Below are 17,128 nucleotides of genomic sequence, written 5' to 3' on the forward strand. Positions count from 1 at the left end.
GCAAATCTGTAGGCACTGAATATCCAGAACATTTTGGGTAATTTGGGATTTTAAAAGAATAGCTTTTACATAAACTCCTAGAAAAGAGGAATAATTAAACCTCTGTGAATAGTCTCCTTCTTCAATTTAGTTTTTAACAAAAACTAAATAGGTCTAAGGTATAAAATGTCTCTTCTTCAATTCTTTGGAAATCCTGTAATAATCAACAAATTATCCTGAGATTTGTACAGCTTTAAAATTCAAAACTTCAAGTCCCCCCGCCCTCTCAAAATTAGATGCCCTGGGGTAGTTTATCTTGTTTTCATCCTTTCTGAACTGGGACTTCGGGTTTGTTCAGAAGTTCAGTCCGTTCCCACAGAGAGGGTCTCCTCAGGGTGCCATCAGCCAAGTTATGTCGGCTGGCGACACCCAGGGGGAGGGCCTTCTCTGTGGGAGCCCCAACCCTGTGGAATGAACTGCCCCCGGAAATACGTAAGATCTCCGACCTCCGGGTGTTCCGCTGCGCACTGAAGACCCTGTTGTTCCGCCAGGCAGGGCTGTCAATATAATAATTTTAAATTGGGGTATTTTAATTTTTGGGGTTTTAAATCGGCCAAATCTATTTAATTATTTTAATTTTTAATTATTGTTGTGTCTTGTGTTTTTAAACTGGCTGTACACCGCCCTGAGTCCTTCGGGAGAAGGGCGGTATAGAAATAAAATAATAATAATAATAATAATAATAATAATAATAATAATAATAATAATAATAATAATAATAATAATTATTATTATTATTATTATTATTATTATTATTATTATTATTATTATTATTATTATTAATGTAATGTTCCCAAGGATTTTAAAAAAGAGGGATTTTTACCTCACCCAAAAACATAGAATGCCTTTTACCAACAGAAAACTGATGCTGTTATTAGAAAACAGAAGCTGAACTAGCAAGCCGTAATATTGTGGATCACAAAAAGACTTTTTAAAAAGGTTATAGGCAACTATAGAAGAAAATTTTTGTTATTGGAAAAGCTTCTCTTTTCTATCATGAAAAAGGCAGGGCTAAATGAATCACAGGTGGGAATTAAGATTGCCGGGAGAAATATCAACAACCTCAGATATGCTGATGATACCACTCTAAAGGCAGAAAGTAAAGAGGAACTAAAGAGCCTCTTGATGCAGGTGAAGGAGGAGAGTGCAAAAGTCATCAATCTTATTGTACATATGTTGTGCAATGACAATAAAGGTTATTATTGTTGGCTTGAAAGTCAACATTAAGTAAACTAAGATCATGGCTCCCAGCCCTCTCAATTTCTGGCAAATAGATGGGGAAGAAATGGAGGTAGTGACAGATTTTATTTTCCTGGGCTCCAAGATCACTGCACATGGGGACTAAAGCCAAGAAATTAATAAGACGCTTGCTCCTGGGGAGGAAAACCATAGCAAATCTAGACAGCATACTAAAAAGCAGAGACATCATCCTGCCAACAAAAGTGCGTACAGTCAAGGCTATGGTTTTCCCAGTTGCAATGTATGGCTGTGAAAGTTGGACCATAAGAAAGGCTGAGCATCAAAGAATTGAGGCCTTTGAACTCTGGTGCTGGAGAAGACTCCTGCGAGTCCCTTAGACTGCAAGGTGACCAAATCAATCAGTCCTAGAGGAGATCAACCCTGACTGCTCTTCAGAAGGCCAGATCCTGAAGATGAAACTCAAATACTTTGGCCACCTAATGAGAAGGAAGGTTTCACTGGAAAAGAGCCTAATGCTGGGAACGATGGAGGGCAAAAGAAGAAGGGGACGGCAGAGAATGAGGTGGCTGGATGGAGTCACTGAAGCAGTCAGCATGAGCTTAAATGGTCTCCAGAGGATGGAAGAGGACAGGAAGGCCTGGAGGAACGTTGTCCATGGGGTTGCGATAGGTCGGACATGACTTTGCAACTAACAAAATAGAAGAGTATTTTGTTATTGGAAAAGCTTCTCTTTTCTAATAACAGTCTCAGTTTTCTGTCGGTAAAAGGCATTCTGTGTTTGTTGGACGAGGTAAAGATCCCTCTTTTTAAATCCTTGGGAATATAACATTAATTTTTGAGCATACCCAAAGTGCCAGTTCAGAAAGAGTTGAATTGTGGGGTCCTTGGTGCTCTCTGAGCTAAGTGGTTTCCATGCAGACATTTCATCACCCAATGAGGTAACACCATCAGTGCTATAAAAAGAGGGTGGTGTTGAGAATTCAATCACATTGTTATCCGGAATTGTTATTTTTTCACAACACGGTACTCAGTCCTCTGATGTATTTGGAGATTGCCTAGCATGTAGGTCGTCTCTTTTAATATGTTTATCTCAATCATTAGCTTCTGTTACTTATCATCTCTCTATGGGCATAAATGCATAAATGGCAATGGCCAGACATATTTTGCAGGCTTCAATCACTTCTCTGGCTGCTTTTGTGCCTGCTCGTCTAACAATCTTAGTAGCTGCGAAATTGACTGTTGGATGAGCAGGAACAAAAACAGCCAGGGAAGTGATTTTTTTTTTTTTTTTTTTATTTGATTTATATGCCGCCCTTCTCCGAAGACTCAGGGCGGCTTACAATGTGCTCAGCAATAGCCTTCATCCTTTTGTATATTTATACAAAGTCAGCTTATTGCCCCCACAACTGGGTCCTCATTTCACCTACCTTAGAAAGGATGGAAGGCTGAGTCAACCTTGAGCCTTGGCGAGATTCGAACCCTGCAGTAATTGCAGGCAGCTGGTCTTAATAAGCTTAATAACAGGGTGCTTTAAACCCCTGTACCACCAAGGCCTGGGATTGGGCCCCGTGTCAGTCAATAGGAGTGCAGATTTACCATCAGCCTATCAAATACTTAGAAGGTGAGGGCTGGGTGAACAACAGCAATGACTTAAAAGCCAGACATCAACACACCCCAATCAACATCTGAAAAACCACTTACAACAGGTACCATATGAATACCACACACAGAATGGCACACACTCTGCTAGAAAGAAGTTCCCTGAGGAAGGGGTCCAGCACGAGTCTGAAAGGCCCAGGTTGGATCCTGCAACATTATCCTAGACCAGGGGTGGGCTGCTGGGGATTTGCAGGGGTTAAGGAGAACCTCTAGCTAATATTTTGTGCAGTTCAGAGAACCCCCAAATCCCACTCCTGGCTGGCTCCTCCCACCCCACCCCTTCCCTCCCAGGAGTCCCTATGCGGCCTGTTTTGGATGCAGGTAAGTACAGGGCGCGCACAGAGCCTCAGGGAGGGCAAAAAACGGGCCTACTGGAAGTTCGGGAAGCCAGAAATGGGCCCATTTCCAGCCTCCAGCAAGCCTCCGGAGCCTGGGGAGGCCATTTTTGCCCTCTTGGAGGTTCAAGGAAAGCCTCCGGAGCCCAGGGAGGGCAAAAACACCCACCCACCGTGGTGCAGGAGGCCGACTAGGCCACACCCACCATGGCCACTCCCACTCAGCAACTGGGCAGAGAACCTCTTGCTAAAATTTTTGAAGCCCATCCATTTTATATGCAATGTTTTATCCTGGCTGTACACCGCCCTGAGTCCCGCAGGAGAAGGGCAGTATAGAAATATAATAAAATAAATAAATAAATAAATAAATTTGTCAGACATATTTTGCTTGAAAGAATAGCACCCTCAGTCAGAAATGGTAAGAGGCAATCCAAAGCTAGGAAGAAAGTAAAATTAGATTCTATTTGGGTTTAGGCAAGAATAAACATGTCCCTTTAAAATAAATATAACCCTTGGTCTGCAGTTACGCTCTTGCATTTCTGAGAGCTTTCAAAGGCATTTTCAAAGCCAGAAATGTACATTTATGGGTCTCACACACAAAACATGCAAAATGGCATAATAATAAGGAAACCTCTTACGGGGTGAGAATAGATTAAAGAGAGAAAAAAATGTGGACAATACCTGTAAATGAAGGCATATGGATATGCACTCGTGAAAATCCACACTTTTTAAAAAAACAGTCGCACATAGATAAGGAGATTCTACTTGAGGGACGAAGAGCAAGAAAAATTAAAATTTCCAGATTCTACCTACTAAAAATCACCCTATAAATTTATTCAGGGGTATTCCAAGCAACAAATATCTCCAGAACTGGCAAATCTATTCCATCAAGCTCAGTTTCCTTGAATTCTGTCTCAATCTCTCCTCCAGTCCATGTACCAGCTAAACTGAGTTTTTGACTGTTTATACAATGCACCATAGGTGGGCTGCTGGGGGTTTGCAGGAGTTTGGGAAAATCACACTCCTGGCCGGCCACACCCCTCCCACCCTGCCCCGCCCTTCCCAGGAGTCCCCACGTGGCCCATTTTGGATGCAGGTAAGTGCAAGGCGCATGCAGAGGCTCGGGGAAGGCGAAAAAACGGCCCTACCAGAAGTTTGGGAGGGCTCGTTTCTGGTCTCCAGAGGGCCTCTGGAGCCTGGGGAGGCTGTTTTCGCCCTCCCGGAGGCTAGAGGAAAGCCTCCGGAGCTTGGGGAGGGCAAAAAGCCCCCACACACCATGGTGCAGGAGGCCGACTAGGCCACGCCCACCATGGCCATGCTCACCCAGCAACTGGGCAGAGAACCCCTTGCTAAAATTTTTGAAGCCCACCCCTGCAATGCCCTTTTTCAAAGTATCTCTTTCTGTCTAAGATGAAGTTATGGTGGTTTGCAAAATTCTGGATTTGTTTAGTGTAATCCTGAAGAGATCTTTCCACAAGGTTATGAAACATCAAGGGTCTATGTTTTATTGCAAAGTGTTGCAAAATCTTTTGGGGACATTCATTCATACACAGACACCTGTATTCTCCAACATTTCCTCATATTTGCCTCTTTTTTTGACTGGAGAATTTCCAATTTTTCTAACCGTTCAATCAGAAAATCTAGGCTGTTCTTAAATAAACAGGGGAGGAGGAAGAATAAAAGCCAGAGGTTATCACCTTGAGTAATCAGTTTGCACAACCTTCATGTTGCGCAATCCATGACTGATATAAAATAACTCTTGCACTGGGAGGAAAGTAGTTTCTGGGTGCCTCATCTACTGTAGAACAGAAACCACAGCGTAAGTGCAGAGAAACAATTATATCTCTCTCTATCTCTATCTTTATATCTCTCTATCTCTCTATCTCTATCTCTATCTCTATCTCTATCTCTATCTCTGTCTCTGTCTCTGTCTCTGTCTCTGTCTCTGTCTCTATCTCTATTTCTCTATCATCTATCTCTATAACTATCTATAAAGGTAAAGGTAAAGGTTCCCCTTGCACGTATGTGCTAGTTGTTCCCGACCCTAGGGGGCGGTGCTCATCTCCATTTCAAAGCCGAAGAGCCAGCGCTGTCCGAAGATGTCTCCATGGTCATGTGACCGGCATGACTAAATGCCAAAGGCGCATGAACGCTGTTACCTTCCCACCAAAGGTGGTCCCTATTTTTCTACTTGCATTTTTTATGTGCTTTCAAACTGCTAGGTTGGAGAAGCTGGGACAAGTAACGGGAGCTCACCCCGTTATGCAGCACTAGGGATTCGAACCGCTGAACTGCCGACCTTTTGATCGACAAGCTCAGCGTCTTAGCCACTGAGCCACCATGTCCCATTATCTATCTATCTATATCTATAAATCTCTCTCTCTCTCTCTCTCTCTTTATCTATCTGATAGATAATTAGTATACTTACTAACAACCATTCTGCTAGATGTTCATCCTGAGTTCTAATGAATGGGCTAGAAAGTATGATTAATGCATGGTTATAGTTTGTTAAATTAGTGATTTGTGGAGATGTGTATCAAAAAATGTCTTAGATTGGGCTGGGACTGTATCTTTTGCTATGCATTTCTGAGTAAACTGGGATGTGAATGTAAAATTCTAAGGGTCTAAAAACCACATATATACCACAATAACTCTGCTCTATGGATTGTACAGGTTATATGGTCAAAAGATGCATCTGATCCTGCTGTCCAGTCTTCTTCTTTTGGGACTATCTCTGGCCAACGGACATGAAACGGATCCTGAAGGACAAAGTGATAATTTTAAACCCATATTTGAGAATGGGGAGGGGGCTTAGCACATGGGCAGAAGTGGGAGTGCATGGGTGCCATTCTTGTTATCTGAATGCAGCACAGAGTGCGGAGATGATTAGGGGGCTGGGGGCTAAAGCATACAAAGAACGATTACAGGAATTGGGTATGTCCAATCTAGTGTAAAGAAGGATTCTTTACACCTCTATTGCGTCATCAGGGAATCGTCCGGCCGCCCTGTTCAGGGTAACCCGCTCCCTGCTCCATCCGGGAGCGCGGGAGGATCCCTTGGAAGGCAGGGCGGAGGATTTCGGACAATACCTGTATGACAAAATCGCTCAGATCCGGGGGGATTTGGACTCTGACTGGGTAGATCAGGGCAGGGTGACGAGGAATAGTCTTGAGAATGTTACCTGGGAGGAGTTTGATGCTGTGACTCCGGATGATGTGGACAGGATTTTGGGGAGACTTAGTGCGGCCACATGTTTACTGGACCCGTGTCCCTCCTGGTTGGTACTGGCCTCCCGGGAGGTTACACGAGGCTGGCTCCAGGGTGTTATCAACGCTTCGTTGAGTGAGGGTCACTTCCCCGCCGCTTTGAAAGAAGCGGTGGTGAGGCCTCTCCTCAAGAAGCCGTCCCTGGATCCGGCAATATTGGCCAACTATCGTCCTGTCTCCAACCTTCGCTTCCTGGCGAAGGTTGTTGAGAGTGTGGTCGCGCGACAGTTTCCACAATTCTTGGAGGAAACATCCTATCTAGATCCGTTCCAGTCTGGTTTCAGGCCTGGGCACAGCACGGAAACGGCATTGGTCGCGTTGGTTGATGATCTCTGGAGGGCTCGGGACAGGGGTTGTTCCTCTGTTCTGGTCCTGTTAGACCTCTCAGCGGCTTTTGATACCATCGACCATGGTATCATGCTGCACCGGCTGGAAGAGTTGGGGATGGGGGGCACCGTATTACGGTGGTTCTCCTCCTTTCTCTCCGACCGGTCGCAGTTCGTGTTGGCAGGTGGGCAGAGGTCGACCTCAAGGCCTCTTATATGTGGAGTGCCTCAGGGGTCGGTCCTCTCGCCCCTCCTGTTCAACATTTATGTGAAGCCGCTGGGCGAGATCATCCGTGGCTTTGGGGTGAGATACCACCAGTACGCTGATGACACCCAGCTGTACATCTCCACCCCAGGCCACCCCAACGATGCCCTTGAAGTGATGTCCCAGTGCCTGGAGGCTGTGCGGATCTGGATGGGGAGGAACAGGCTCAGGCTCAACCCTTCCAAGACTGAGTGGCTGTGGCTCCCGGCATCCCGATATAGTCAGTTGACTCCATCACTGACTATTGGGGGCGAGTCGTTGGCCCCCACAGAGAGGGCTCGCAATCTGGGAGTCGTCCTGGATAGGCAGCTGTCCTTGGAGGAACATCTGACAGCTGTAACCAGGGGGACCTTTTGTCAGGTTCGCCTGATCCGCCAGTTGCGGCCCTTTCTTGATCGGGATTCCCTGTGCACAGTCACTCATGCCCTCGTCACCTCTCGCCTTGACTACTGCAACGCTCTCTACATGGGGCTCCCCTTGAGGAGCACCCGGAGGCTCCAACTGGTCCAGAATGCAGCAGCGCGGGTAGTGATGGGAGCAGCCTGGCGCTCCCATGTAACACCGCTCCTGCGCGAGCTGCACTGGCTCCCAGTGGTCTTCCGGGTGCGCTTCAAGGTGTTGGTTATCACCTTTAAAGCGCTCCATGGCATAGGGCCTAGCTATCTTCGAGACCGCCTGCTGCCACCGACAATCTCCCATCGACCCGTGCGCTCCCACAGAGAGGGCCTCCTCGGGGTGCCATCAGCCAAACAGTGCAGGCTGGTGACCCCCAGGGGGAGGGCCTTCTCTGTGGGGGCACCTACCCTCTGGAATCAATTGCCTCCAGAGATAAGGAGAATCCAAGACCTCGGTGCCTTCCGCCGTGCCCTTAAAACCTTCCTTTTCCAGCAAGCCGGGCTGGCCTAATTTTTTTTAAGTGTTTTTAAGTGTTTTGTTTATTGTTTTTAATTAATGGGGCCAAATTTATATATGTATATTTTAACTGTATTTTAATATTTGTACTTGATGTTTTTACTTGGCTGTTCACCGCCCTGAATCCTCAGGGAGAAGGGCGGTATACAAATTCAAAATAAAATAAAATAAAATAAAAATAAATTAGGGTGACATGTTACCAGTGTTCCAATATTTGAGGGACTTCCACAAAAAGAGGGGATCAACCTATTCTCCAAAGCACCTGAAGGCAGGACAAGAAGCAACAGATGGAAACTAATCAAGGAAAGAAGCAAGCTAGAACTAAGGAGAAATTTCCAGACAGTGAGAACAATTAATCAGTGGAATGGCTAGCATTCAGAAGTTGTGAGTGCTCCATAGTGGTGGAATTCAAATAATTTAACAACTGGTTCTCTGCCCTAATGACTGGCTGGATGGGCGTGGCCATGCTGGGCATGGCCACGGGGTGTGACAGGCAGCACTCGGCCTCCTGGACCCTCCTGGGACCAAATATGGGCCATGGGGAGGGGGACAGGCCACACCTCCGTGCCCCATTTTGGGCCTAGGAGGTCTCACTGAAGCCTCCTGTGAAGCGAAAACGGGCCTAGGAAGCCGCCCTGAAGCCCCCTGGGAAGCGAAACGGGCTGTGGGGGCTGCCCCCCGCACCTCGTTTTGGGCCTAGGAGACCTCCCTGCACTTATCTGGGAGCCAAAATGGGGCGTGTGGGACTCCTGGAAGGGGTGGAGCAGGGAGGGGTGGGGCCACCCAGCAATTTAACTACCGGTTCGCCTAAACCTCCCAAACTGGCTGAATCCCACTACTGGTGCTCCATTACTGGAGGTTTTTAAGAAGAGATTGGAGAGCCATTTGTCTGAAATGGTATAGTGTCTCCTACTTGAGCACAGGGTTGGACTAGACAACCTCCAAGGTCCCTTCCAGTTCCGTTATTCTGTTATCTGAATGCAAAAAAGGCTCCTGGAGAGCAGAGTTGGTAAAAGAGCTCCTTCGAAATCTTTTACTGATGAAATCCAAACAAACAACAAACAAATCATAGCTGTAGAAATCAGCCCATCAAGGCTGAAGCAAGACGTGTAATGCAAAGATTTCTGTTCTTCAGAAGAGCTTTCCAGTGTGTGAATTCACATCTGGAATGGGATAGTCAGGAAAGCAGGTTTGCTAATGTCCTTCTTGTCCAGAGAGGGTAAGGTTCAAGTAGGCTGGAGAACGAGCCAATAACCTAATTTCCCCCTAAGCCATTTCATGCCTTCTTCTGAGAACCAATGTATATTCAGCTGAGATGCCCAGCATTCACCTGAAGGTTAAGTAGGCAAGTCCAAGAAAGAATAGTTGCTCATGGTTTGAATGCCAACCAATTGGGGGGCAGTTTGACACAACTTGCCTTGCCTTCTGTGACTCCAATAATGTGATGCTATTTTCCTTTCTAGTACTGAATTCTTTGGTTGAAAAGGTCGGCAGACTTGAGAAAAAGATAAATGAGGTGGAAAATGCCTTCTTGTCAGTCCACAGAGGTAAGAAAACTTGAAACCCTGGCTTTTGCTCCAAATGTTGTGTTGTGTGTCTAATCACACTTGGCCAAATAAAGTATTCAGTTCAGTTAAATTTGTATACCAGCTGCCTGTCTCTTAGAGTGTCTATAGAGGCAGGGGTCAAGATAGGAACTGGGATTGGGCAATCTTTTTCGGGCCTGTCACATAGGCTACGTGCGGTGGAGACCACCATTTCATCCTCTCTTGTGGACTTCTTAAGGATTGGTGGGTTGCTATCTAATTGAGAGAATAGAATAGAATAGAATAGAATAGAATAGAATAGAATAGAATAGAATAGAATAGAATAGAATAGAATAGAATAGAATAGTTGGAAGGGACCTTTGAGATCTTCTAGTCCAATCCCCTGCTTAGGCAGGAAACCCTATACTATTTCAGACAAATGTTTATCCAACATCTTCTCAAAAGCTTCCAGTGTTGGAGCATTCACAACTTCTGGAGGCAAGTTGTTCCACTGGTTAATTGACTTAACTGTCAGGAAATTTCTCCTTAGTTCTAAGTTACTTCTCTTCTTGATTAGATTCCACCCATTGCTTCTTGTCCTGCCCTCGGGTGCTTTGGAGAATAGCTTGACTCCCTCTTCTTTGTGACGAGCCCCTAAGATATTGGAACATTGCTATCATGTCTCCCCAGTCCTTCTTTTCATTAAACTAGACATACCCAGTTCCTGCAACCGTTCTTTATATGTTATAGCTTCCAGTCCCCTAATCATCTTGGTTGCTCTTCTCTGCTCTTTCTAGAGTCTCCACATCTTTTTTACATCGTGGATGCAGTATTCCAAGTGTGGCCTTACCAAGGGACTATAAAGTGGCATTAACCCTTCACGTGATCTTGATTCTATCCCTCTGTTTATGCAGCCTAGAACTGTGTTGGCTTTTTTGGCAGCTGCAGCACACAGCTAGCTCATATGTAAATGATTGTCTACTAGGACTCCAAGATCTCTCTCACAGTTACTACTATTGAGCAAGATATCACATACTGTATACTGAATGAAAACAGCAGAAACAACCTATGCATCTTTTCTTAGTCCAGTTTCCAATTTTGTACCCTTGTCTGTAGTTTCCAAACTCATAGAGAATGGCCCAAAAACTGGAAGGTTTTCCTTATTTCCTGAACTGATTTACAGTCATTTGAGATCCAACTTTACTCAATGATGAGAATCAGTCAAAGCAAGGATATCAGATCTGGGTTGCAAAAATGCTGATGATCACAAGAGACAGCTAAGGGCTAAACTTTTCTGTATATTTTGATTGCCATCTGGTTGCCATCTGAAGTTCTTGGTTAGCCTTACTTTGGTGAGATTCCCTCAATTCCTAGGAAGAGAACTGGTGAACCCTGATGGAAGTTGATTGTTGCTCTTGAGAGAACTGCATTTCCCCCCACCCCACCCTCAGAATATGGGAAATGAAATAATATTCATCATTTGGAACAAGTGCTGTCCATTGTGGGTTTTTCCCCTGTCTCTGTAAAAAGATGTGACTCCTTCAAGAAGGAGTCAGGTGACCGAATGCCTTCCAAAAATCATTTTTTTCCGCACACTCTGAAAAAGTCTGAAAAAAGCCAAGATTCTTTTCGGAATAGCAGAGAAATTTTCTATTTGCACCCAGTCCAAAACACCCTTTCCATGATGTATATAGCCGATCATTTCACAACATTGCCAATGGTTCCTTTTTCAAAGTTTACATCCGCGTTCCTGATCAGTGGGATGCTGAAACATATGGATGATGATGATGATGATGTTAGCCATTGAGTCACATCTGACTCTTGGTGATTCTATGGGGCAGGTCTCTCCACATCTTCCAATCTTTGAATTGTTCTATAGTCTGGCTGGTGTCAATTTTGATGGTGTCTAGCCATCATATTAAGGGAGGCAGTGGCTCAGTGGCTAAGATGCTGAGCTTGTCGATCTAAAGGTCGGCAATTCAGCATTTCGAATCCCTAGTGCCGTGTAACGGAGGGAGCTTCCGTTACTTGTCCCAGCTTCTGCCAACCTAGCAGTTCAAAAGCATGTAAAAAATGCAAGTAGAAAAATAGGGACCACCTTTGGTGGAAAGGTAACAGCACTCCGTGCACCTTTGGTGTTGAGTCATGCCAGTCACATGACCATGGAGACGTCTTCGGACAGCCCTGGCTCTTCGGCTTTGAAACAGAGATGAGCACCTCCCCCTAGAGTCGGGAACGACTAGCAGATATGTGAGAGGGGAACCTTTACCTTTAGCCATCGTATTCTTTGGTGGCCTGATTTCCTTTTACCGCTAACTCTTCCAAACGATAATTGCTTTCTCCAGTGAATTCCCGTGCATGACGTGGGCCAAATTAAGTGAGATGCTGAAACATACAGATTATTTATTATTATTATTTGTATCACTTCATGCTTTCTTTCCAGATGTATTCTGGAGTTTGACAAGTGCTGTTGTGCAGAATCTCTGACTCTTTTAGGACACATTATCTGAGACAGCACATCTTTGAAAGAGCTTGCTTAAGCAAACCACGATTCTTTTGAAGAAATGCCAGATGGCTTCCCTGTCATCTTTTTGTCCAGCTACAGTTTACTTTAAATGGGTCTCCTGGGATGAGGGATATTTTCAGCAGAAAACTAGAATAAAGTCCTATTTCAGATCAGAAGCAGAGAGGTTTGGTTCAGTGCTTTTCTTGCAAATAAAAAAAGACAGATTTTTTTTAAATTAAAAACAAACAAACAAACAAACAAACAAACAAACAAACAAACACAGAAGTTATTAATGCTGTTTGGCCCATTTGCAGGTCCCTGATCTTTCTCTCTTTGCTGTTCCTGGAGGCACTTCCTTTCGGAACTGGAGTACAAAATCACCCCTTGCTTTTCCTTCTTGTAAAATCTGCTTGTTGCCAGGGGTGGGCTTCTGGGGGTGGGGGTGTTGCAGGGGTTCGGGAGAACTTCTAGCTAAGCTTCTGTGCAGTTCGGAGAACCCCCAAATCCCACTCCTGGCTGGCTCCACTCACCCCGCCCCTCCCCTCCCAGGAGTCCCCACAGGGCCCGTTTTAGTTGCAAGTAAGTGCAAGGCGCATGTGGAGGTTTGGGGAGGGTGAAAAACAGGCCTCCTGGATGTAACAGCAGGGCCTCTGGAGCCTGGAGAGGCCATTTTTGCCATCCCAGAGGCTCGGGGAAAGCCTCTGGAGCCCGGGGAGGGCAAAAACACACCTCCCGCCATTGTGCAGGAGGCTGACTAGGCCACGCCCACCATGGCCATGCCCACCCGGCACCCGGGCAGAGAACCCCTTGCTAAAATTTTTGAAGGCCACCCCTGTGCTTGTTGGGAACACAAAAATAATATGAGTTGTGGAGCATTTTTCTGCAGTTGAACATTTGCTTCTTCGTTGTGTTTCTAGCTCGATCCTTTGGAAGTGGCAGTGAAAGATTATACGTGACCAACAAGCAATTCGGGAACTTTGAAGCTGTCAGAAACACATGTGTCCGAGCCGGTGGCCGTATTCCTTCCCCTCAACTCCTAAATGAAAACAAGGCCTTCGCAAGTGTTTTGGAGAGAAACAACAAAGCAGCCTATCTTGTCGTCCAGAACCCAGCCAAGTTCACCAACTGGGCTGCGGGAGAACCGAATAACGCAAACGGAAACAAGTTGTGCGTGAAAGCAGATACACAGGGAGCCTGGCACTCTGCATCCTGTGATGAAGACCTCTTGGTGGTGTGTGAATTTTCTTTCATTTGAGGAGAAGGAAGGCTAGCATCCTGTGCAGAAGAAAGGAGCTACCTAAAATAGAACAACCCAAAATCAACCCTACCAAGACATCAAAACGTAAAGCACCTACAAATGATTCCACCTTTGTTGAACCACGTTGAAGAATGTTCAATAAATGAATGAAACAAATGTCACCTTTTGATTGTCCGTCCATCCATTTATTTAAAAATGATTTTTTTTAAAAAAAAAGAGCATCCTTTAAGGTTAAGGCCTTGCTTAACAACTGCTCTGTTTTGCAGCCATTTAAAGTTATGAAAGCACTAAAAAAAATTGCTGCAGAACCGGTTCTTGCCCTTACAACCTCTAGCAGTGACCCACAGTCACGCAATTGCCATTTGTGTGCTTCATAGCTGGCTCCCGACAAGCAGAGTCAATGGAGAACCCAGCAGGGAAATTGAAAAAGGGAAAGTTGGGTTTGTATGTCTTGCTTATTGGCCACATGAGAAGTGTTGTTGTAGCGGCCACTTTTATAAGAGTTGTCAGTTGCAGTTTTGGTCACTAAGCGAGGACTAGCTGTGATCAGTCAAGTAATGAGTTTGAAATAGCAATAGCACTTAGACTTATATACCGCTTCACAGTGCTTTACAGCCCTTTCTAAGCAGTTTACAGAGTTGATACATTGCCCCCGACAACCTGGGTCCTCATTTTATTGACTTCGGAACCAGGGATGGGCTGCTGGGGGGGGTCGCAGGAGTTTGGGAGAACCTCTAGCTAAGATTCTGTGCAGTTCGGAGAACCCCCAAATCCCAATTCTGGCTGGCCCTGCATACCCTGCCCTGCCCCTCCCAGGAGTCCCCACGTGGCCCTTTTTGGATGCATGTAAGCGCAGGGTGTGTGCGGAGGTTCGAGGAGGGTGAAAAACAGGCCTACCAGAAGTTCAGAAAGGCCAGAAACAGGCCTCCGGAGCCTGGGGAGGCTATTTTTGCCCTCCCGGAGGCTCGAGAAAAGACTCTGGAGCCTGGAGAGGGCAAAATGCCCTCCCTATTGCCATGGTTCAGGAGGCCGACTAGGCCATGTCCACCATGGCCACACCCACCCAGCAACCAGGCAGAGAACCTCTTGCTAAAATTTTTGAAGTCCACCCCTGATCAGAAGGATGGAAGGTTGAGTCAACCTTGAGCCGGTGAAAATTGAACTGCCAAACTGCTGGCAGCCAGCAGCAGCCAGCAGAAATAGCCTGCAGTACTGCATTCTAACCACTGCACCACCACGGCTCATAATACACCATTTATGTATGCTTTGAAAATATCCAGGTAGCCTTCTAGAGCAAACTAGGTTTCCTAGGGCGAATGATGCATATTTCAATCAATTTGTAGTGGTTAAAAGGCATCAGGCTAGAGACCAGGAGGCCAGGAAATCCAATCCTTCCTGAGACATGAAGCCAAAAGGTTCATCTTGGCCAATGGCTACACCCAGCCCTAAGAAGGCAACAGTAAGTAGACTCCAAAATCTTGTCAAGAAAACTGTAGTGACTTTTCCAGGCAGTCACCAGGAGTGAATCAATCATCAACACTGATTCAAAGGAACATACACCAAGCATTAAATAATCTCACAGTCATCACATAATCATTGTCTTGGTTGGGTTGGCTGTTATTGGTTGGAATTGTTGGTGCTGTAGAAATACGGCATCTCTAGGGGTAGAAATAGAAATAGAATAACAGAGTTGGAAGGGACCTTGGAGGTCTTGTAGCCCAACCCCCTTCCTAGGCAGGAAACCCTGCACCACTTCAGACAAATGGTTGTCTAATCTCTTCTTAAAAACTTCCAGGGTTGGAGCATTCACAATTTCTGGAGGCAAGTTGTTCCACTGATTCATTGTTCTAACGGTCAAGAAATTTCTCCTTAGTTCTAAGTTGCTTCTCTCCTTGATTAGTTTCCACCCATTGCTTCTTGTCCTGCTCTCAGGTGCTTTGGAGAATAGCTTGACTCCTTCTTCTTTGTGGCAGCCTCTAAGATATTGGAACACTGCTATCATGTCTCCCCTAGTCCTTATTTTCATTAAATTAGACATACCCAGTTCCAGCAACTGTTCTTCATATGTTTTAGCCTCCAGTCCCCTAATCATTTTGGTTGCTCTTCTCTGCACTCTTTCTAGAGTCTCCACATCTTTTTTACATCGTGGCGACCAAAACTGAATGCAGTATTCCAAGTGTGGCCTTACCAAAGGTGCTTTCCTGAAAGGCAACTGGATTTTCTTGGATCTTTTTCGTTGAAAACATTTTGCTTCTCATCCAAAAAGCTTCTTCACTATTCTGAACTGAGCAAACGTCTTGGATGAGAAGAGAAACATTTTCAAAGGGGAAAAAAACCCCAAGAAAGTCCGGTTGTCTTTGTTTGAGACAACCATGACCTAGATGAATGAGAATCTCCATAGAAATCCATAGACAATACAGTATTTGAGGACTGGTTAAGGAAAGATTTCAGCTCTGGAAGTTTGATTTCTCTTTTTCTTTTCATTTTTTTCCTTCTGAATTGTGTTGCATCACCTGCAATTGCCAGGAGGGAAGAATGAAAGTAAATACATAATGGGGAATCCCACTCAGGATGTAAGTAGGGGATCAGGTAGGATAACAATAATGAAAGCTAAATAAGGGCCATGCTTTGGTTGCTACATTAAAGCAAAAATGGGCAGTGGTTTCTTAGGCTGGCCAGAAGGAGAGATAAATTTGACGTAGTAAGCAAGTCTGTATACCTTCTAGGACCGTGATCGTGAACCTATGGCACATGTGCCACAGGTGGCAGGCGGAGCCATATCTGTGGGCATGCGAGTGTTGCTCTAGCTCTGCTCCAGCGCACATGCGCGCGCTGGCCAGCTGATTTTCGGGCCTGCCGGGAGTTGGGAAATGGGGTGTTTCCGGCCTCCAGAGGGCCCCTGGGGGGGGGGAGGCTGTTTTTGTCCTCCCCAGCCTCCTAGAAAGCCTCTGGAGCCTGGGGAGAGCGAAAAACAGGCCTTCCGGTCCCACTGGAAGTCGAGAAATGGGCCGTTTCCGGAGGGCCTCCGGGGTTTGGGGAGGGCCATTTTTGCCCTCCCCAGGCTCCAAGAAAGCCTCTGGAGCCTGGGGAGGGCAACAAACAGGTCTACTGGGCCCACCAGGCCATTGCGTGCCAAAACAGGGGGCGCGCGGAGGTGGGGCGCATTGAATTATGGGTGTGGGCACATGTGTGCGTGACCCCCCCCACACACTCCCCATGCTTTTGGCACGTGACAGCAAAAAGGTTAGCCATCACTGTTCTAGGATTTTACTTGTTTGGTTAGTTTCCTACATTATATCAGTGCTTACATAATTAAATAGTTCTCTCTTCAATCTTCAAACATGCACACCAAGCTAAGGAAACTGCATATATGTATTTGTGTGTTTGGCAGTGTATGTGTGTATATGAATGTAGGTAGGCATTGTTATCAATATTGACTAACACCCAACTCTCTAAAAGTTCAGATAATGTTAGGCTGTAACCGATGTTATCCAGTAAAGAACTTCTTGGCTGCCATTCCTGATGATTTTAGCCCTTACTCATTTGGAAGGAATCAAGAAGAGAATGGACTATTGGAGATATAGAGAAATATCATAAATATAATCCAGATGAGTGTACCAATTTCCTAAAAAAAAAAAAAAAAAAAAAGTTGTGGAAGACAAAGACTACACTGTCCCTTCCTTTCTAACTCTCATATCCTCCCTTCCTAACTTCAAAGTAACCTTCTTGTCCTTACAAGGCAAGAGCTGTGGTGATGCAGTCATTAGAATGAAGTATTGCAGGCTAAACTCACTGCTCACGGCCAGAGGTTCGATCCTGATTGACTCAAGATTGAC

The 17,128-nt window shown here is 45.5% G+C and overlaps 1 protein-coding gene across 1 annotated transcript; it reads left to right on the forward strand.

Annotated features, from left to right (window-relative positions):
* Positions 1-4,975: 4,975 nt before the first annotated feature.
* LOC139318266 (phospholipase A2 inhibitor alpha-like protein) lies at positions 4,976-13,453 on the forward strand. Its single transcript, XM_070945638.1, has 4 exons — positions 4,976-5,052; positions 5,907-6,004; positions 9,466-9,549; positions 12,952-13,453. The coding sequence occupies exons 2-4, from the start codon at positions 5,923-5,925 to the stop codon at positions 13,287-13,289; spliced, it is 504 nt and encodes a 167-aa protein (XP_070801739.1). The 5' UTR covers positions 4,976-5,052; positions 5,907-5,922; the 3' UTR covers positions 13,290-13,453.
* The last annotated feature ends 3,675 nt before the right edge of the window (positions 13,454-17,128 follow it).

Source organism: Pituophis catenifer, unplaced genomic scaffold (assembly GCF_029215685.1).
Source record: "Pituophis catenifer annectens isolate HBS135680 unplaced genomic scaffold, rPitCat1.0.hap2 SCAF_6, whole genome shotgun sequence".
Lineage (NCBI taxonomy): Eukaryota > Metazoa > Chordata > Lepidosauria > Squamata > Colubridae > Pituophis > Pituophis catenifer.